General features: G+C 42.7%; 2 protein-coding genes across 10 annotated transcripts in view; both read right to left on the reverse strand.

The window, feature by feature from the left end:
- PHKA2 (phosphorylase kinase regulatory subunit alpha 2) overlaps positions 1-23,229 on the reverse strand; it is a 72,441-nt gene that overhangs the window by 48,958 nt on the left and 254 nt on the right. For 3 of the 8 annotated variants that reach the window (XM_047843574.1, XM_047843573.1, XM_047843576.1), the window contains exon 1: positions 22,723-23,229. In XM_047843574.1, the coding sequence (XP_047699530.1) occupies positions 22,723-22,800 (78 nt within the window). In that variant the 5' untranslated portion in view covers positions 22,801-23,229. The remainder of the gene's footprint in view (positions 1-22,722) is intronic. The other 5 variants (XM_047843572.1, XM_047843569.1, XM_047843570.1 and 2 more) reach the window with 4 other exon arrangements.
- The window catches only part of ADGRG2 (adhesion G protein-coupled receptor G2), a 137,619-nt gene continuing 126,634 nt past the window's right edge, over positions 12,245-23,229 (reverse strand). For both annotated transcript variants that reach the window (XM_047843578.1, XM_047843577.1), the window contains exon 30: positions 12,245-12,255. The gene's annotated coding sequence lies outside the window, so the exon portion shown is untranslated. The remainder of the gene's footprint in view (positions 12,256-23,229) is intronic.

Here is a 23,229-nt window from a genome sequence, read left to right on the forward strand (position 1 = left end):
GTATGGCTTATTTCACTTAGCATCACACTTTCCAGTTCCATCCACGTTGCTACAAAAGGCCATATTTCATTTTTTCTCATTGCCACGTAATATTCCATTGTGTATATAAACCACAATTTCTTTATCCATTCATCAGTTGATGGACATTTAGGCTCTTTCCATAATTTGGCTATTGTTGAGAGTGCTGCTATGAACATTGGGGTACAAGTGGCCCTATGCATCAGTACTCCTGTATCCCTTGGATAAATTCCTAGCAGTGCTATTGCTGGGTCATAGGGTAGGTCTATTTTTAATTTTCTGAGGAACCTCCACACTGCTTTCCAGAGCGGCTGCACCAATTTGCATTCCCACCAACAGTGCAAGAGGGTTCCCGTTTCTCCACATCCTCTCCAGCATCTATAGTCTCCTGATTTGTTCATTTTGGCCACTCTGACTGGCGTGAGGTGATACCTGAGTGTGGTTTTGATTTGTATTTCCCTGATAAGGAGCGACGCTGAACATCTTTTCATGTGCCTGTTGGCCATCCGGATGTCTTCTTTAGAGAAGTGTCTATTCATGTTTTCTGCCCATTTCTTCACTGGGTTATTTGTTTTTCGGGTGTGGAGTTTGGTGAGCTCTTTATAGATTTTGGATACTAGCCCTTTGTCCGATATGTCATTTGCGAATATCTTTTCCCATTCCGTTGGTTGCCTTTTAGTTTTGTTGGTTGTTTCCTTTGCTGTGCAGAAGCTTTGTATCTTCATAAGGTCCCAGTAATTCACTTTTGCTTTTAATTCCCTTGCCTTTGGGGATGTGTCGAGTAAGAGATTGCTACGGCTGAGGTCAGAGAGGTCTTTTCCTGCTTTCTCCTCTAAGGTTTTGATGGTTTCCTGTCTCACATTTAGGTCTTTTATCCATTTTGAGTTTATTTTTGTGAATGGTGTGAGAAAGTGGTCTAGTTTCAACCTTCTGCATGTTGCTGTCCAGTTCTCCCAGCACCATTTGTTAAAGAGGCTGTCTTTTTTCCATTGGATGTTCTTTCCTGCTTTGTCAAAGATGAGTTGGCCATACGTTTGTGGGTCTAGTTCTGGGGTTTCTATTCTATTCCATTGGTCTATGTGTCTGTTTTTGTGCCATCCAGGGAACCTTCTAACGCTGAAGTTCTTGTGCTTTCAAACCAGATCATACCGTTGTGACAAACAAAACGACGGACCAATAGAAAAAGCCCACAAGTCTTAACAAATCTGCGCACCACAGGCTTCAGGTCTTTTCCTGCCTGTATGCTTCCACATCAGCTGGGGAGACATTGAACCTGGAGCGAGAGACCCAGATGCGGGGCCCCACTCCACCAGTCCAGCTCTGTGTGCCAGGGGAAGCCGCCTACCCTATCCGGGCCTCCAAGGCCTTGTCTGTAATCCCGACATTTCATGTGCCCAAAAAGGACACGCTAGGCAACAGGACATCGGAGGTCCTATTTAGCTATGATATTTAAAATTTGTTTTTAATGTTTATTTATTTTTGAGAGGGACAGAGCGCGAGCAGGGGTGGGGCAGAGAGGGAGGGAGACCCAGAATCCGAAGCTGGCTCTGGGCTCCGAGCCATGAGCACAGAGCCCGACGCGGGGCTCGAACCCACGCGCCGTGAGAACGTGACCTGAGCCAAAGTCGGACACTTAACCGACTGAGCCACCCAGGCGCCCCTAGCTATGATATTTAAAAGGGCAGCCGAGTCACTAAAAAGCCAGATCTTCACACACAAAAAAGTACACACAATATTCTTGACAGCATTAGTCATAATAACTCAAAAGTGGAGACAACCCAGATGCCCGTCAACTGATGAATGAACAAAATGTAGTCTATACAATGAAATATCATTCAGCAATAAAAAGGAATGAAGAAGCATTCATATATGCTACAGCATGGGTGAACCTGGCAAACATAATGCTAAGTAAAAAAAAGCTGGTCACAAAGGACCACATATTCTCTCATTCCATTTATATGAAACGTCCAGAATAGGTTAACCTGTAGAGATAGAAAGATTAATGGTTGTTTAGGGTGGGGGTGGGGGGCGGGTAGAAGGAAATGGGGTGTGAGTGACTGTTAACAGGTCACTTTCTGGAGCTGATCAAATTGTTCCAAAATTGATCACGGTGATGATGCATGACTCTGTAAATATACTGAAAACCATTACACTGTTTACTTTAAACAGATAAAGTGTACGGTAAGTAAATTATATCCCAATAAAGCTATTATTTTTTTAAAAGCCAGTGCTAATAAACTCTGTGCCTAGAAATAAAATGGATAAGATAGAAAAAGAGTGACATAAAGATCAAGCCTTGTTGACCTGTCCTGAAAATATGTAAAGAAATATGTATCTGATAAAATACGTCCAATAAAATACAGAGCCTAGCCAGCTTAAAAAAAATTACTCAGGGGCGCCTGGGTGGCGCAGTCGGTTGAGCGTCCGACTTCGGCTCAGGTCACGATCTCGCGGTCCGTGAGTTCAAGCCCCGCGTCAGACTCTGGGCTGATGGCTCAGAGCCTGGAGCCTGTTTCCGTTTCTGTGTCTCCCTCTCTCTCTGCCCCTCCCCCGTTCATGCTCTGTCTCTCTCTGTCCCAAAAATAAAAAATAAACGTTAAAAAAAAAATTATTCAAAAGAGTACTAAATTATTTACAAGGAGGCTCATGAAAAAACTGTTGAGTACTTTCAAAGTGATAGTGCCACGGTTATTAGATAAAAGAAAACACTGGCATAGTTCCAAATGGTCCCACATGAGGAATTAAATAGTGGACTTTCTCCTTTAACTAATCTATGCCCTCTTCAAAAGCATCTAAAACTCAACTGAAACCGCCCACAGGGGCAACAGAGTTTTGTCTTTTGACACAGCTCCATGGCCAACAATTGTACATCAATCATTTTAAAGAACTGAAGTCTAGAAATGGCTGAGTGAAGGTGTGAGTCTTAGTCCAACATCGGACAACTGGGGTTTTTAAAAAAAAATCCAACAATGTATAACATAAACAACTTTAACTGTTCTAAGGCCAGCTGGCTAATCCCAGGACGGGAATCATCAGGAGATCCAGAGAAAGAAATCAGCCCCTTCCTCGAATATCCGTCAACTGAGAGTCCACGGAGACAGACAGCCTTCCGATGACACAGCAGTGACCGCCGACACATAGTGCCAAGTGTGGTTTGGATTATGAGATGTCACTGTCCTGTTAGCTGGAAGTTACTTCTTTGATTCTTTAGTTTGGGCTTACCTGGTGAACTGGATTAGTTTATCTCCACCCAGAGCTATTACGTCTGAACCCCTCGTTTCACTACAGGGGTGCAGTCTGGGTGTTGAGATCCCCGCATTCAAGACTACCTACTCAAACCATGTTAAACTGCGGTGCTACTGCACTCAGTGAAAGGAGTTATGAACAGTAAGTTATGAATTTAGTATTTAAAAAATTTTTTTTAATGTTTTTTTAATTTTTGAGACAGTGACAGAGCATGAACGGGGGAGGGGCAGAGAGAGAGGGAGACACAGAATCCAAAGCGGGCTCCAGGCTCCGGGCCCAATGAGGGGCTCGAACCCGTGAACCGTGAGATCGTGACCCGAGCCGAACATGGACACCTAACGGACTGAGCCGCCCAGCGGCCCCTTGAATTTACTATTATGAACTGAACATTCGTGTCTGTTCAGATGCTGAAATCTAATTCCCAACGTGATGCTATTCGGAGGTGGGGCCTTTGGGAGGCGATTAGTGAGGGTAGAGCCCTCACGAATGGCACCTAGTGCCCTTACAGAAGAGGCCAGAATGCCAGCTTGCTCTCTCTGCCACGTGAGGTTGCGACAAGAAGCCGGCTGTCTGCAACCTGGAAGAGGGCCGTCACCAGAACCTGACCATGCTGGCACCCTCGTCTTGGACTTCCCAGCCTCCAGAACTGTGAGAAATAAATTTCTGTTGTTTCAGCTCGCCTGTCTGTGGTATTTTGTTACGGCAGCCCCAGCTAAGACTGGCTTCTTTCTCTAAGTTTATAAAAAATAATGTGCTGTGTTGGAAGACGTGGGAGGTTCCATTTTGATGTAATTCATAAAAACTGAAACGACCACAGATCGGGAGATACCGTGCGATGCCCAGTCTGCTGTCCCTTCTTCTAACCGAGCCGGTGGCTTTGCCTTTGTGCTACTTACTCCCCTCCTTAAAGGTGGCTTATGCTGCACCCCTGCATTCTCACTCACTGGTTTCTGTGAACCACCCAACAGGTCCATCCCTTCAGAGCTCTCTCTGGGGTCTTCTACTTGCATGAGCTATCTAAACAGAAGGGGCCTTCATATCTGCTGCAATTTTACAAGCCAAACACAAACAGCCAAACTGCAGACAACAAGAGGAAAGTGGGCAGAGCTTTTCAGGCTAAGCCAATGGCTTCAGATATGATCATTTTAACCATATGCTGCTTTCCAATCTTTTAAAAATATCATTGTATCTATACCCACACATAGCCTTCAGCGTATTATGTTTAAGAGCAGAGGTGCTGGGAGGCACCTGGGTGGCTCAATCGGTTAAGCATCCGACTCTTAATTTCGGCTCAGGTCATGATCCCACAGCCATGGGATCAAGCCCCGTGTGGGGCTCTGCACTGAGCATGGAGCCTGCTTAAGATACTCTCTCTCACTCTGTCTCTCCCTCTGCCCCTCTCCCCCACTTGCGCTCGTGCGTGCTCTCTCTCTCTCAAAAGGAGAGTGTTGTTGGTGAGAATTAAATGAGTAATCCAAATCAAGCATTTTGGACTGTATCTACCATAAATCAGTGCTCAATAACTGCTAACTATATTATCAACCTATCTGAACAGATTTCATTCACATTACTTCTTTTTCATAGAATTATTTCAGGAAATCCGATGGGGAAGATGGGGATAGTGGTTAGGGGAACAATCTACAAGTCTGCTTAGCGTAACCATCATTATTTTTATTAGGAAAAAAAAAGCCTGGTGCCTTCTTTTATTTTTACAGTAAATATGGCTAGTGGATATATTTATCCCATTGATATGTTTGAGAAAAAAACCCTGGCAACTCTCCACCCTCTCCACCCCCAGGTCTTTGCCTTTCCCCTGCTTTAGCCCTGAATTTTGCTCACTCAAATCAATCTTCCCTGTTTTACTAAACTCTCTGTGTACTTTACCTGTAAGAGTAAATTAACATTAGTGACAAATTCTGTAATAAGCACCATGACCGCTCGACAACCGTTTCCTGAGGTCACAGGTGTGGGGCCATGAAGGAAGAAGATGGGGCGGACTGCAGACAATGGGGCTACGAGGACAGCCATGAAGAGTCAAGGGTAATGTCCCAATGTGGAGAAGGCACAGGCCTGAGCCAGGAGACTCAGCACCCCTGCTGTGAGGGAACTGACAATGATACCCTTCAACTCGAGGAGAAGAGGCTGAGACAATGAGCCCAAAATAAATTGTGTTTCATTGAGCACAAGGGGCCGACAGTTGGGCATCTTGTCCTTCAGTTTCAGTCATCTGATGGCCCCTCTTACCTCTTCCACCACTTCTGCATTTCTAAATTAGAGAAAGTGCCCTTCTTGGCGCCTATTTGTGAGAGAAAGGCCTAGAATGAATTGGGCCCAGAGCTTGGCGTCTTATAACACCAAACATTCATTTCTCTTCCATGCCTCATGTCCATCGCTGGTCGACCGTGGTTCTGCTCGGTCTTGTCTTTCTTCTAGGAACCAGGCTACTGGAGCAGCCTATACCCACAACACTGCCCATCCCATGGCAGGGGAGAAGAAAGACAGCGAACCCTGAGCTGCCTCTTCAGGCTGCCAGCCAGAATGGACACATATTACCTCCCCTCTTATCTCATCCATGAAACCAAGTCTCATGGCCATTTCTGAGTTCAACAAGGGAGAGATGTGAAATCCTCCCCTAAGGATGGGAAGCAAATAATTGTGAACTATTATGTGAACAATTATGTAAACAACTATTATGTAAAGAACTGTGAATAATTATGCTGTCATGATGACCTTACCTGCTAGCTGTGGTGGGTTGGGACCCCCACCTTTATAGCCCACTGATAAGTGAATCTGTAGCGATCAGAGATTAACATGGTAACGAGCCATTTGCATTTTGTTTTTTGGCTTATAAAAAAGTCTCTCTCTGTCTTTCAAAAATGAATAAATGTTAAAAAAAAAAGACTGGCTTATAAAAAAGTATTAAATAAATGATAATTCCTACTCTTTAGGACAGGGGTAGGAGGAAAAAGGAATTGAGATATTAATATCAGGTAAGGTCTTTGCTGACTTTACTGCAAAGAATATTACCAGGGATACAGAGGAATATTACATAAAAATGAAAGAGTCAGTTCACCATGAAGACTTAATCCTAAATTTGTCTCTACCTAATAAGAAGTAAAGGGATAGACACACAGAGGTCAGAGTACAGAGTCCAGAAATAGATCCACACAAATATGACAAATTGATTTTTGACAAAAGTCTAAAGACAAACGGGGAAAGGACAGTCTTTTTTTTTTTTTAAGATTTTATTTTTCAGTAATCTCTACACCCAACATGTGTCTCAAACTTACAACCCTAAGATCAAAAGTTTCATGATCTACCAACTGAGCCAGCCAGGCACCCCGAAAGGACGGTTATTATTTTAATAAGTGGTGTTGGAACACAGAAATACAAAGGGTAATAAAAGAATACTATGAACCATTATGTGCCAACAAATTGGATAACTCAGAATAAATGAATACATTCCTAGAAGCACACAACTTTCTAAAACTCAATCACACAAACCTCACCATACTCATGGAATGGAAGAATTAAGTTAATTAAATTAATTGTTAAAATGTCCATTCTACCCAAAGCAATGTACAGGTTCAATGCAATCCCTATCAAAATACCAATAGCATTTTTCACAAAACTAGAACAAAAAAATCCTAAAATTTGTATAAAACCACAAAAGACCCCAAATAGCCAAAGCAATCTTGAGAAAGAAGAACAAAGCTGGAGGTATCACAACCCCAGCTTTCAACATATACTACAAAGCTATGGTAATGAAAACATTATAGTACTGGCACAAAGACAGACACATAGATCAATAGAACAAAACACCCAGCCCAGAAATAAACCCCTGATTATATAATCAATTAACCTACAACAAAGGAGGTCAGACTACATGATGGAGAAAAGACAGTCTCTTCAATAAATGGTACTGGGAAAACTGGATAGCTATATGCAAAAGAATGGAAATGGGCCCCTTTTTTAGACCATACACAAAAACTAGCTTGAAATGGGTTAAAGACTTAAACCTAAGACCTGAAATGATAAAACTCCTAAAAGAAAACATGAGCAGTAATTACATGGACACTGGACTTAGCAACATATTTATGGATAGGTCTCCTCAGGCAAGGGAAACAAAAGCAAAAATAAACTAATGGGACTACACCAAAGTAAAAAGCTTTTGCACAGTGAAGGAAATCATCAACAAAACAAAAAGGCAACCTACTGAATGGGAGAAGATATTTGCAAATAATATATCTGATAGAGGGTTTATACCCAAAGTATAACAAGAACCTATACAACTCAATAACAACAACAAAAAAGCAAATAATCTGATTTAAAAATGGGCAGAAGATCTGAATAGACATTTTTTCCAAAGGAGACATACAAATGGCCAACGGACACATGAAAAGATGCTCAACACCAGTAATCACCAGGGAAACGCAAATCAAAACCATAATGAGATCACCTTAAACCTGTCAGGATGACTAGAATGAAAACGACAAGAAATGGCAAGCATTAGCAAGGATGTGGAGAAAAGGGAACACTTGTGCACTGTTGGTAGGAATGCAAACTAGTGCAGCCACTACGGAAAATAGTACTGAGGTTCCTCAAAAAGATAAAAAATAGAAATACCATACAATCCAGTAATTTCACTACCCAAAGAAAATGAAAACACTTATTAAAAAAGATATATGCACTCCTATGTTTACTGCATCGTTATTTACAATAGCCAAGATAAGGAGGCAATCCAAGTTTCCGCTGACAAACGAACGGAAAAAGAAGATGTGGTTTATATATACAATGAAATATTCCTTGGCCATAAAAAAGAGTAAGACTGTGCCATTTGTGACAACATGGATGGACCCAGAGGGTTATGCTAAGAGAAAGACAAGTACCGTATGATTTCACTTATATGTGGAACCTAAAAAACAAAAACAAACAGAAACAGATTCATAAGTACAAAGAACAAACTGGTGGTTGCCAAGGGGCAGGAGGTGGTGAGAGGATGAGTGAAACAAGTGAAGACGATTAAGAAGGACAAACTTCCAGTTATAAAATAAATAAGTCACAGGGATGAAAAGTACAGCATAGGAAATACAGTCAATAACATTGTAAATAACTTTGTATGACAGCAGATGGTAACTATACTTACTGTGGTGAGCATTTCATAATGTATATAATTGTCAAATCACTGTACTGTATACCTGAAACTAACATAATACTATATAGGTCCACTACACTTGAATTAGAAAAAAATACTCAAAGAAATATTGAAACCACTCAAGGAAAGAATGAGAATAATAAAAAGATGTGCTATTTTTAAAAATGTGAGTAAACAAAAACAATAAACTTAGATGTCAAAATTGTTGTTAACATGGTTCTAGAGCAAAGCAAATACCGGGCATCCATATGCAAGAAAATGAATCTCAATCTCAATCCTGCATCTCCTACAAGAGTTAACTCAGGGACGCCTGTGTGGTTCAGTCAGTTAAGAGTCTAACTCTTGATTTCAGCTCAGGTCATGATCTCACAGTCATGAGATCAAGCACCGTGTTGGGCTCCATGCTGAGCTTGGAGCCCGCTAGGGATTCTCTCCCCCATCCTCTCTCTCTGCCTCTCCCCTGCTTAACTCTCTCTCTCTCAAAATAAATAAATAAAACATTACAAAAATTAACTCAAAATCACAGATCTCAATGTTAAATGGAAACCTATAAAACTTTTATAAGCAAACACAGAAGAAAAACCTTCGTGACCTACAGCTGGGCAGAATTAGCCATGATAGTACTAAAAGGAAGATCCATAGAAGAAACACCGATAAATTGGACTTGAGTAAAATTAAAGACTTTTGCTCTGCGAAGGACACTGTTAAGAGATAAAAACAAACAAACAAAAACAAGATACAGACTAGGAGAAACTATTTGCAAGTCACATACTCAACAAGAGAATTGTGAACTCTCAAAACTCAACAGTAAGAAAACAAACAGCCTAATTTAAAAATTGGTAAAAACAAACAAAAAAACTTGGATACTTCACTTAAGAGGATTTGACAGATGACAAATAAGCACATAAAAAGCTCAACATCATTAGCTATTAAGTAAATACAAATTAAAACTACTATGAGCTATCACTACATACCTATTAAGATGGCTACAATTAAAAATACTGCCATTACTAAGTGTTGACAGAGACGTAGAATCACTGGAATCCTCTTATGTTGCTGGTGGGAATGCAAAGTGGTGCTGACGCTCTAGAGAACGGTTTGGCAATTTCTTTTTTTTTTTTAAGCTTATTTATTTTGAGAGAGAGAGAAAAAGAGAGCATGAGCAGGGGAGAGGCAGAGAGAGAGAGGAGAGAATCTCAAGCAGGCTCCACACTGCCAGCACAAAGCTCAACGTGGGGCTCGATCTCACAAACCGTGGGATCATGACCTGAACAGAAACCAAGAGTCAGATGCTTAACTGACTGAGCCACCCAGGTGCCCCCAGTTTGACAATTTCTAATAAACTTGAACACTTACCCTACAACCCAGCAATCCTGTTCCTGAATATTTACCCTAGAGAAACAGAGACCTCTACAAGCAATGTGTAAGGCAGCTCAATTCTTAACTACCAAAAACTGGAAACTCAAATGTCCTTCAATAGGTGAATGGATAAACACACTGGGATATATCTCTATAATGAATACTACCTAGCAATGAAAAGAACAAACTATTGATATACAGCAACTTGGATGAATTTCACAGGCCTTATGCTAAGTGAAAGAAGCCACTCGCAAAGGTTACATACCACATGATTCCACTTACATGACATCCTTGAAAAGACAAAACTATAGCGATAGAGAAGTGATCAGTGGTTTCCAGGGGTTAAGGGTGGGGAGAGGGTGTGACAAAGGGGTAGCAGGGGGGAGATCTTTTGGGGTTGAAGGAACTGCTTTGTATCTTGATTATGGTTATGGTTACATGACTCTACACGTTTTAAAATTCACAGAACTGTACACTAAATATATGAAAAAGGAAATTTATTGTGATTTCTAGCACTTTTTAAAAACATTTTTATTGTGACATAATTCATATACCATATACTTTACCCATTTAAAGGGTACAATTTAATGGTTTTTGCTATAGTTACAGACTTACAGAAACATTGCAGTTAATTTTAGAATATTTTCATCACTCCGAAATGAAACCCCATACCCATTAAAAGTCATTTCCCATCTGCCCGTGACCTTCAAACTCCCAGGCCTTGGCAACAACTAATCTACTTTCTGTTCCTATAGATTTGCCTGGACATTTTGTATAAACGGCCTCATACCATATGTGATCTCTCATGCCCGGCTTCTTTCAATCAGCATAATGTGTTCCAGGTCTTTCAATGTTATAGAGGTGTCAGTACTCCATCCCTTCTTATTGCAAATACATTCCACTGTATAGACATAGCAAATTTTGTGTTCCCACTCATTAGTGGATGAACATTTTGGTTTCGGCAAGTGTAGGGGTACAGGGGTAGAGGACGACCAAAGAAAACAGTATACATGACTTCCTAAGAGTGGTGTGCGTGTAGTTGAAAAAACACATATTCAACATTATAAGTATCTACTTGAAAAATGAAAAAAATGAAAGCTAAAGCCTTCTTACAAGCTCAAGAAAGAACACTTACACAATCTTGGCTGGTGGCAATACAAAGATGATTCTCAGAGCAAGCAGGAAATGGAGATTTTAACAACAGAAGAGAACAGAGATGTTGAAACGGTGATAGTTACTGCCCTTAGAGGGTGTGTAGAGGGGACAGGAGAGACAGGTAAGAGCTGCAAAGTAGATGCTGAGCCAGTACTGGACCAGGAGAATGCTTATGGACTTGGGCAGCCGGTCGAAACAAACTAGAAAGAATTCAACAAGAATGTATTTATTGGGCTCATATGCTTAATAAATGTTTGCTGAACTAATTTTATTAGCCAACACTCCCACACATTCGAGTCGACTCAGTTCCCTTTACACATACATTCCTGCCCCAGGGGCCCCAACACATCTTTAACAGAACCTCTTCTCTCTTTTCCAAATCACCCCCTCCTTCCTAACTCCAGCAGCTACCCTGTGACACTGACATTATCCGGTCCCAACACTTAGGTGCAAGAAATTTCAACCATACAACAATGACTACAAGTTTTAACAGTAACCTACCAACAGCATATGAGTGGATACCAAAAAAGCCAATGCTGTGTTAATGGAAGCAAAGTTTTCAGATGAGAGAAATGAGAGTCTCACTAAACTGCCAGCCTCACAGAGCACATCTAGCATATTGAGTCACTGCCAAACACCATGTTTTATTCATTTAAAAATTTTTTAATGTGTTTAATTTATTTCTGAGAGTGAGAGTGGGGGAGGGACAGAAGGAGAGGTGGACAGACGATCTGAAGCAGGCTCTGTGCTGACAGAAGTAAGCCCGATGCGGGGCTCAAACTCATTAACTCTGAGATCATGACCTGAGCTGGTGTCAGACGTTCAACCAACTGAACTACCCAGATGCCCCCAAACACCGTATTTTACAGGGGACATTCACCGCCTAGAATGTCCCCAGAGGGTGATTAGGGCTATAAATAGGCTGAAAGCCAAATCTCATGGGAACAGGGGAAGATTATGGGTATTTAGAGAAGGCTTAATGGAGAGCAAGTTAGCATCTTCAAAGAGCTGAGAGGCTGTCTTGTGAAAGAGGGATTCGATTTTCTCAGTTACTAAAACTCAAGTCAGATTTCAACTCAATACAAGAACTTCCTAACATTTAGAATTTTCCAAAGAGAATGGACAGGATTGTAGGTAATGCGGTCTCAGTCTGGCATTATTTGGGCAGAAGGAGCCTGAGCACCAACCACCCCCCCCCACCGCCCCCCCACACACACACACACGCCCACACACGCACGCACACACATACACACACACACACACGAGGTGTAGTGTATAATGTAGTGGTTAAGGGCATGGGCCCTACTCTACATAAGATACAGCTGGGTTCAAATTTCTGTTCTGACACTTACCTGCTCTGTGATCTTGGGCAAATTACTTAACTTCTCCAGGCCTCCATTTCTCTCTCTATAAAAAAGAGGGTTCAAAGCAGATTGGAGAGCATGGGTCTCCCTGGGCCCTTCGCTTCATCCCTACCCTAATGGAAACACTGTTGTCTCTGCCTGTCTAGCACCCGTTCTGCTTTTTCTGGTAAGGGCCTATTATTTCCCCTACTCTGATTCAGTGTGATTCTGGTGGGGCTGACCCATCACTGCCTGCCCCCTGGCCCCAGCCCCAGCTTCAGGGAAGGACATGGGATCCCAGGCCTGGCCAATCTAGGCACAGTTCATGGAGGAGCACACAACCCAAGCTGGATCAGCTGAGAGCCATTCTCGTCAGGACTTGTGCTGGAGCCACTATAAAAAAAGCTTTCTTTTTGCAGAGGCCACCACTCTAAAAGGATACAACCTGGAGCTGCCAAGCAGGCACCGCTGCGACCATGCGGGATGAGCCCACCAGAGAATAAAGTCCACTCCAAGTCAAAGGCGGCCAAGCAATGCTAAGAGACATACTTGATCATTTGAGGTCCCGATTCCAGCCATGCCTGAATCCAGAACAATCCCTCGGACTTTTCAGTTATTTGAGCAAGAGATCCTCTTTTGTGCTTAAAGGCTGTTTGAGGCAGGTTTCAGTCATTTACACCTGATAGAATCCTGACAAATGCAATCATGAATGTTTAAATGGCCAAAGTGAACTAGATACCATAAAAACATTTATTTGATGCTGTTAAAGACATCCAAGGTTGCGGCAATATTAAAGCAAAATACATACGCCTGATGGTAGCCCCACAGTACTTCACATTGTCCAATTCAGTTTCTAGCTGGAGGGCACGGAGATGGATGTGGTCTATGCACCAAAACTGGCAGAGTATAAATTCCCTCCTCCCCTACCGCTGTCCCACGAGAAGATTGGAATAGCTCCTTACTGATCTTCCTGCCTCTAGTACTGGTCCCTTCCAATCTATCCTCCACAAAGGAAGGTGGCAGAAAGAACTAGAATCTCAATCACTGCCCTGCTCAGAATGCTCCAATCCTACAAAGTAGGCTCACCAGGTGCAGCTTCCTCCTCCCACATCTGGCCCAATCACCTGACACTCCTTCCTTCGCCCCTGCCCCCAAGCTGGAATTCGTTTCCTGCCCGCACTCGCACACTTCCGAGCCCGTGGGCCCGGAACGTCCTCACGCCAAATGCCTCCCCACACACTTGCTCCTCTGTGAAGCCTCCCGGCTGGCTCCCTTTTCCTATACTCTGTGAGACAGAGGTCAGAGGCTTCCAGCTAATCTCTGCCCTCAGTCCTTTTTCCTTTAGATTAAGAATGGCTAAGACCATGCTGCTGCCTTGCTCAGTTCCAAGGAAGAAAAGTACAATTCGATTAGTCCAAATGAAATACCTAGAAGAAACTAGGACAAATATTGAAAATACATGATTATTCACTATCATCCCCCAACTCCAACCCCATGTTGGAAAGCAAAAAACAGAAAGTGAAAAATTCTGATATTAAAAACTCCAAAAACTGGTTAAATTCATTTGTCATGCTGAAATTTTATTCTAGCAACTACCATTTAAGATATTAAAGGGGACAGGAAAGGGCAATCAATGCCTTGGACTTGAGATGTTTTGTAGGGTGGGAATTCCAAAAGCCTTTGTCTTAAAATGATTACATCTGGGGTTCCTAGCTGGCTCAGTCAAGTAGACTGTGTGACTCTTAATTTCGGGGTCATGAGTTCAAGCCCCACACAGGGAGTGGAACTTACTTAAATTAAAAAAATAGAGTGTTAAAAAATAAAAAGATTACATCTCTAATTGAGACCACGGGCTGTGTAACACTTTATCAGTTTAAAAAATAGGTTTTGTATCATTTGATATGTAAACCTTGGGCATTCAGAGAATAATGCTGAAAACGTAAACTCTAATATGCAGCAGGCCTCATGCTTTTACCTAAGGAGATCACAGGTGGGCAACTTTTCCTTTCAACTGATGTCTTTTTCTAAATTGCTGCTTAGCAGATTTTCCCCTCTGGGTTCACAAATAATACACACCTCCAAGGTGCCCCGGGGCTAGGCACTTGCACCATCTCCTATGACTGAAGGATGGCTTCCAGGGAAATAAACTAGGTCAGGAGCCAAGTACTGCAAGCGCCCACTTCAATTCAGTTTTCTTCCAGCTTCAATCCAGATCCCACTGCCCATCTCAAAACTTTCGAAACATACGGAAACTGTCCGGGCCCCTTGGCTACCATCAAATGGACAAATGATTTTACCACCGTCTTAGGATATTTTATTTCTTTGCCTCTCTCGCCGATCCCTGTAGTAAAGTGGGGGATGACCGAGATGTCAGTCCGTAGCCAGTTGTGAGAAGTGATGGAGTACAAACGCAGTGGGGTTGCTGGGATCCTCTCGGCCGACACCTGAAGTCCGAGGTATCAGGGATTGCTGGGTACCACACTAGTAATGTTTCCCCCCGACAGAAGAGTCGTGGGCATCGCCATTTATTTGCAGCTCTAAGACTGACTTTGCTTTCATTAGGCTCAGGTTCAGAGCACCAAGTACCACACGTCACTGCGAATCTGGACTCACTAGAGGATCTACTAGGAGTTGACTGATGGGCTTTGGGGGGCAGGGAGGTGGAGGTCCATGAGACCCCTGGAAATTCTTCATGAGCATTTTTCTCAGGAGACAATAAAACATTCAGCTTTCACCAAGCTCCCAAATGGCTCTGTAACTCATTTGATTAAGAACCACTACTCTACATGTACGTTACGAACATTAATTATGTCCTCTCCACCCAGTGTGAGGCAGACGTGATATTTATTTCGCTCTGTGACTTTCACTAATAGAGTGAAATAAATATCACGTCTGCCTCACAGTATAAAGAAAGGGCCTATGAAAGTTTCACTATTTTAACAGGTAAAAATAAGGAGAATGCAACTTTTAATTGGTGTTCACAGCAATCTGGTGTATCTAAAGTATTTCTCTCCATTCCTCTCATCGCAGGGCTGTCGGCTCACCAGAAGGATGGCCTTGAAAAAGGTCCCCTCAACTCTCCTGGCTGAAGTTTTTAGCTATAAAAGGAAACCAGTTGATCTAACCAGATGATCTTTTGGATTCCTGCAAAACTGGAAACAGTTCTAAATCTCTCCCGTGTATGGGTTATTACAGTCCTCTATTTGTTAAGTGGAAGATTCAAGGGCTTTTTTCATTCAATTACTCAAATGTTTTCATCTGGCACTAAAATATTTAAAAGCTGTCCTGAAAAGAGCACAGCAAAAGCCCTCCTCCTGGCACCCAAAAGAGTTGAAGTAGGAGATGGCAAAAGGCAGGGCACTGAATTATGTGAAGGAAAAGACGTCACCCGTTCAGTACTTTCTTTCTCCAATCAACACACAGAGCAGACAGCCATCTATCGGCCCTAAAAGGGCTCGGGGATCCTAAGGGATCTGGGGACCACACTCCTGAGAACCACTATACTACTTCAAAGCAGGAGTGGATTTTTCCTGTTCATGTTTTAGAAATTCTTGTAAGTACGTGTCCCTAAGCAAGGAAGAATATTATTGGGGATGCTTTTAAAGTTCTACATACGCAATAGCGGACTATACTTATTCTTCTATAACTTGTTTTCACTCAACTTTAAATTTCTGAGTGCTATCCAATTTGACACATGTAAGTCTAGGTCACTCATTTTAAGTGCTATATGGTGTATGGCTATTGTGTGGCTAGATATCTCTATTCGTCCTTTCCCAAAGTGATGAACATTTAGATTGTTTCTAATTTTTCCCTCTTACAATGCCTCAACAAATGTCCTTGTACATGTCTCCTTGGGTAACAGGTAAGAGCACATCACTGGTATGCATAACTACATATGGACCTCCTGGGTCACGTGATATGCATCGCTTCAAGTTCACCAATATCTCCAAACCGTTTTCCAAGGTGGCCGTACCATTTCACAGTCTGTAACTTACATTCTAAGGCACAGACTACTAGCTAATCACTAATTGGATTTCCTCTTCTTCTTAGGCCTTCAGCTATACTGCATTTCCCATCCTCCCCTGTAGTTCGATGCGACCATGTGTTTGGGTTCTAGCCAAAGGAACCTGAGTGAAAGTGAAGTACGCAACTTCCATGCCTTGACCGTAAAACTCTCCCGTGAACAATCTTCCGAACTCTTTCCTGATCCACCAGCTGGAGGTCGACATTCAGGGTGACCTTCGGAGCTGCACACTGAAGCTGGCAGAGCCACTGGTAGCCCAGGTCTCTAGATGACACCGCTCCTGACCTGGACCCACACTGGGCTGTTACATGAGTGAGAAATAAACTTCTGTGTTTATTCAATGAAATTTTGGGCTTTGTTCGGTCTATCTTAACTAGTGCCTCTTCCCATGAGTAGCGAATGACAATTGCCCCTTCTCTATAACCTTGTCAACACTTAGAATTATGCTTCCAAACTGCTGCCAATCTGTCAGTGTGTATTGTCTTGATCTGTTAGAGTTCGAGATACTAGCGAGGTTGAGCCATCATTTCACATATTTATTAGTTTCCTCTTCTGTGAACTGCCTATTTATATTATAGAATACAATCACGGAAATAAAATATATAAAATTACTATAAATGAGAATCAACTTAATTAAAGGGAAATAGGACACTTGGACTTAAAATATTTTTTGGTTATTTTGGAACTTCTCTTTGGTGTTAAGAGAAGTAATGAAAGGAGAATATTTACAAACACAGAAGCCAAACAATAATGTCAACTGCTATCTAATCAAATTGAAACAAGGTCTCAAGTAAAAATTGAAACGTAAATCAATCAACTATAAGTGGCTGGTTCCCTAAAGACTCTTTTAGGATTAAGCTTCTGTATTCATTATTTATTAATCACCCCAAAACTTACTCTAAAAATCGAGAATTCTAGTTACAGTAGTTTTGGGTTTCCTATGGCATTTATATCTGCAAATATCATCTCTATCCTGCTCATTTGTTTTTCATCTCTGTTATGTGGGTCACAATTACAGTGCTGAATAGAAGGAACGATAGTGGCGATCCTTGATGTCCTTGACTTTAAAGATATTGTTTCTAATCTTGTGCCAATACATTAGTCATGTTTGCAGATTTTTTTAAACAATTATCCTTTATCAGGATAATACAATTCTCTGGAATGCCTAGTTTGCTAAGAGGTGTTTGTAATAAATCATTTCAGATGCTGAATTTTATCAAAGGTTTTTCTGCACTTACTGAGATGATCACACTATTTTCTCCTTTAATTTGATAATGTGGCAAAATGCATTAGATTTTCTTATAGTAAATTTCTTTGTATTCCTGGGTAAACTCAACTTGATTGTGATGCATTTTTTTAAACAAATTATTGGGTTTTTTTAATGCTTATTTTTTTTTTTTTGAGAGAGAACAAGCACAAGCAGGGGAGGGGCAAAGAGAGGAGGGGGACAGAGGATCTGAAGCAGATTATGCGTTGACAGCAGAAAGCCCCAGGAGAGAGCCTGACATGGAGCTGGAACTCACGAACCATGAGATCAAGACCTGAGCTGAAGTCAGACGCTTAACCAACTGAGCCACCCAGGAGCCCCTGTGATACATTTTTTAATACACTGCTGGATTTATTTTATTGAGTATTTCACTTTGTATTTCACATCAATATTTATAAGTGAATTTCCTCCCTAAATATTATTTCTCATTATGTCTTGTTTGCCTATGGTATCTTGGGATATTGGCCACATAGGAGGAGTTAAGAATTATCCCTCTTTATCTTTTATCTGAAACAGTTTAAGATAGGAGTTCTCCGTTAATCCTTTGCACCCACCCCTCTCACTCCATTGTATTCACTGGGCAAAGCCCCACCTCTTGTTAAATCTGACTCTTTGCCTACTCTGGGGGTGCACCTGAGCAGCTGAATGTGGCTGGAGAAAAACACAGCCATAATTTCCACTGGAAATTAATGACCCTCCAGTGCTGTCCAACAATCCTATTAAAAATCCCTGATTTCCTTGAGAAGGAAGGACTGTTTTATACCTGCTCCTCTCTCTTCAATCCTCCAATAACTCCTCCCCATCTGTACCCTTGGCTGATGACCATGCCTTATGTTTCAATGAGAAAGTAGAAACAATAAAAGAGAACATGGCGCCCATGTACCCTGCCTTCCTTCTTGTTTTGATGAATAAACAATCTGTGTTCCTCTTTAAGGTCACCTACCACGTGTGTGCTACACTCCACCCCTCTCACTCGTTCAAGGCCTTTGCTCCAGTGATTTTCACTCTGCCTCTTCTCAGTCTTCCTTGGCATTTGGTCATCTTCTGGATCTTTCCACCTCTGTAAAGCTCCTCTTTGAACATCATCTCTTCTCTGTCTACACTCACTCCTGTAATCTCATCCAGCCTCATGGACCTTTTAAACACCACATATAAACCAATATAACTCCCAGATTTTTATCTCCAGCCCAGACCTCTCCCCTACTTCTAGATTCATATATTCAATTGCCTACTTGCTACGTCTACTTGGATGCCTAATGGGCACCTCAAACTTAATAAAAACTCCTTATCTTCCTCCCCAAGTTTGTTCTTCCACAATCTTTCCCAACTCAGTAAATGGCAATTCCATCCTACCAGTTGCTCAAACCATTAACCTTGGAGTCATTCTTGACTTCTTTCTTCTACACACCTTACACCCAATCCACCAGTAAATCCTGTTGCCTCTACAAAATTTCCCCCAAACGCCACCACTCCCAGTGGTCTCCACTGCAACCACCCTTGTCTAGGCCACTGTGGTCTAGCTGCAGCAGCTTCTCAATTGGTCACTCTGCTCTGCTTTGTGACCTCTTACACACAATATTCTATGCAGGTGATAGCGGGATTCTTTTCAAACATTATTCAGATGTCACTCATCTGCTCAAAACCTGCTCATGGCTTCACTTCTTAGAATAAAAGTCAAATTCTGGGGCACCTGGGTGGCTCAGTTGGTTGAGCACCCGACTTCGGCTCAGGTCATGATCTCGCAGTCCATGAGTTCAAGCCCCGCGTCAGGCTCTGTGCTGACAGCTCAGAGCCTGGAGCCTGCTTGGTATTCTGTGTCTCCCTCTCTCTCTCTGCCCCTCCCCCACTCAGGCTCTGTCTCTCTCTCAAAAATAAATAAACATTAAAAGAAGTTAAAAAGTAAATAAATATATAATACCTCTCTCCTTAATGTGATAAAGGCCTAAGAATGCTTTAACCTACTTCCCATTGCTCTGCTATGTTATTTCACAGTATTTAATTCTATCCTTTTTAAAACTCCCCCAAACTAGACTTTACTATTATTATTACTATTTGTTCCCTACTCCATGTTTTGGTTATCCCATTCTTTTCATTTTAAATTCCATTGCCCCTAAATAAATAATACTCACTGTTATTTCTTAATTATATGCTTTTTATAATAATCTGCAGTTACAGTCACTGCCTCGATCACTTTTTCTTTCAAATCCATATTCTCTTATCACTACTTTGTGCTTAACACTTTTATGAGCCTTCAAACAGAACTTACATTCAAGAAATGTACGTTTAATGTTTATCTGGACCAAAATAAATCTGAGAATTTCTTTTTTTTTTTTAAGTCAATGATTACTTGAAGATACTTCCTGGAGTGTATATTTATACTCTCTGTGTATATGAAATCCTATCTGCAAAAGAACCCTTTTATAAACATAGCTCCTTTGCCTTAAAAATTTGAGTAATATTTAGTAGCACATGTATGTGGCAAATGACTAATGGAAAAAGTTGTTCTCTTTCACAGATACAGGAAAGGGAATTAGTTGACACGCTATTGCCTCTAACAAAAGAATGTTTAACATGTTTAACCCTAAATGATTCCTAACAAGTGAAATCAATTTAGAAAGAAAAACAGAAAAGAGAATTCAATGAAAAACACCTCATAACATCTCCATACATCTACAGGAGATGGGGAGATACAGCGTCAATTTAGAAACCATTAGTCCAGCTCATTCATTTTTTTAGTATGGCAACATATGCATAAAATTGCCCATTCATTTTTAGAGTGCTTAGGTGACCGAAGATCACTCAGAAAGAGGATGAAACTCTAAATGGGTTAAGGGTCTACAACTGTGAAGCCCAGCTGTTGGGGCTGGATGGGTTGGGGGCGGGGTGGGGGGCGGTAAGGAGCGTGATTCTGTGAATGCAGACTCCTGGCATTTCCCAGCAGGATGGTACGCGGAGGATTCTGGTCAGCCGCAAGAGTACAGAGGGCAAATCTGAGAGCTTTTCACCAACTACCCCCCAAATAAATACAACTAAAGGCTAAGATAACTTTCTTTTAATCATTAAAACGTTGGAGAGGAAAGTCCAACGCTGCACGTTTGCTGTAATAAGGCAGTTCTTTTGCTTCTGAGAGAAGGCAAGCCTGGATCAATGGCTGGGTCAGAGCCCGCAGGAAGTATTTTATCAACAAGGATTTAACGGTTCCTTTCACGAGCCTGGAACACTGCTTAACTCAAAACGTACAAAACTGATGAGGCTTCTGTGCTTAAGGATCTCACTGCATCAATGGGGACACATAATCATGTTCACGGACTAGAAAGCAATTAGTAGTTGTATCAGGGCCTTCAAGAAAGGGAGTATTATGGCCCAGGGTGGTGAGGTGATGACGTGTGGCCCAGGTATGTGTGGCCTATGTCAAAGTCATAATACCACCAATAGCACTATTTACTGTTGGCCTACTGGGCGCCAGGCAACATACTAGACCCGAATTTTCTTCACAATACCTCAATGAAGGTAGGTGTTACTGTTCCCATTTTACAGATGCGGGCGTGGACTTAAGAGATGTTGGGTAAAAGCTAACACATCATTCAAGGCAGAGCCGGGGACACAAACACGGGTGTGACACACAAACCAGGTTTCATCGCTTCTCCTTATAGCCCCTTCCATGACAGTAATGAAGGGAAAAACGTTTCAATTTGAATTTTAAAACAATCTGCCGATGTAATTATAATATATTCCAAACAGGAAGGCAAAAAGTAACCACCCTCTGCCCGCCTATTCCTTGTTCAATTCTCAACTTGAACATCATCTCTTCCAGGACTCCACCCCTGGTCCCCAAACTGGGCTAACCTCCCCCAGATAAGGACCACAATCCGTGTGCAATTTCTGAAGCCAATAAGCTCTGAAAATTTAAAGTCTTTTCCTAAGTTTGTAGCAAGCTTGGTGGCAAAAGGTGACCTGAACTGATGTGAAACTATTTAAGTCTTTATTTTTCCTACTCAGTGCGAATATTCACATTCGGGTGTGAGAAAAATGGGTCCAAGGGATGCTTCCCATTGCAGTTATTAAAGACTATATGTGTATATTACCTTTCCAAAATCCAAACATTTCTGACTTGCAAACATCTGGCCCCAAGGATCTCAGACAAAGGAGTCTGGACCTACACCTTATGCACAGATCGCATCATACTACGAGAGTTTATTCTTTTCGTAAGTCCAGCACTTGACAGAGTGCCTTGCATATAATAGGTACACAATAAATATTTCCTGAATGAAGAAATGAGACTGAGAAATTGGTTAAGAAGGGAAGATGGTCAGTGGCTTGGGAATGATTACAGCTCCGACTTGTAGCCTGAGCCTCTACTCATGGAATGCCACTTCCTTCTCAGACATGGAGGTCCTATAAATAGTTGCTGCTGATTGAGGGCAAGGGACATAGCTGCTGTCCTCACTAGGAATAAAAATAGTCCAGTGGTCTTAACATGATGGGCCCACATATAACTTTAGCCCAGTAATACAGAACAGCAGGCATATTCATACATCAGACCACATGGGCAGCCTCACAGATCCCTTTAAAGCTGGGAGCAGAAGACCTGCGTTTGGCTCAGACGGTAACCTTTCTGGCCTGTGGTTTTCTCACCTGTAAAATACCAACCAGAGTAACCCCTGAGGTCCTCCCAGGTGGGTCTCTAACAAAGTGACTTAAGGAGCAGCAGCAGTCGCCCCACTCTCTTGAGGCCGGATGCAAACCTCAGGATGTTCTTCGCTCCTGTCTACTGCCCTGGCAGTCCGAGTTCCCCATCCTTATTCAGTGTGCTCTGTCCAACCTATACACACCCCCTCTCTCACCCCCCAAAATGGACAGTCGATGCAAAAAGACGCATTTCTGTGTCCAGGGCACGGGGTCGGGCGGGGGGGGGGGGGGGGGGGCTCTGTCTTCGATCCCAAACAGGGGTCAAAGAATCTGTGAAGAGTGGCCACACAGCACTTCGGTCCCCTGAAAGAGGATGGGGTGGAATGGGGGTGAGGGTAATCACTGGCCAGCAAGCTCTGGATTTGAAGAGAAAAACCTCTTAACTGCAAAGTCTCAGGACGCGGGAGGGGATTGGGTAGGAGAGTAAGTGCCACGAAGAGGGCAGCTTGGGGTGGTCCTTCCTTACCTGGTAGCACAGGATGGTTTGCTGTACCAGCCGCGCGTATCCATCCAAGCGGACTCCGGAATTGCTCCTGCTCCTCATCTCCGCGTGCTGCCCGAGCCCCGGCGCCCGACGGGTTGTGCAGAGGTGGGACGCCCGGACTGAGGCCGCCGACTGGGCCTGGTTCCCAAACACTCACAGCCTCGTTGTTCTCGGGATGGAGCCTGGCGGTGGGAGGTCGAGACTTTTTAAAATGGAAGCAGCAAAGTATGCTTGGAAAGCAAGCCAACCAGAGTTTCGCTCTTCTGGAAGGCGCGGGGGCGGTGATGGGGGCTGGCGCTAAAGCGGTCCCGCCTTGACCAGGCCCGCCACACGCCCGACGCCCGCGGGTCCCGGGCTGCCACACGGGAGACGCGGGGAACTGGGTTCTGGACGTGAGACGACAACGACCCCGTCGAGCCTTTTCTGCCTTCCAGAGGTCTTGAAGAGGCCCCGGGGCGGGCCGCCAACCCTACCCAACCCGCCTGCCGC

Source organism: Prionailurus viverrinus, chromosome X (assembly GCF_022837055.1).
Source record: "Prionailurus viverrinus isolate Anna chromosome X, UM_Priviv_1.0, whole genome shotgun sequence".
NCBI lineage: Eukaryota > Metazoa > Chordata > Mammalia > Carnivora > Felidae > Prionailurus > Prionailurus viverrinus.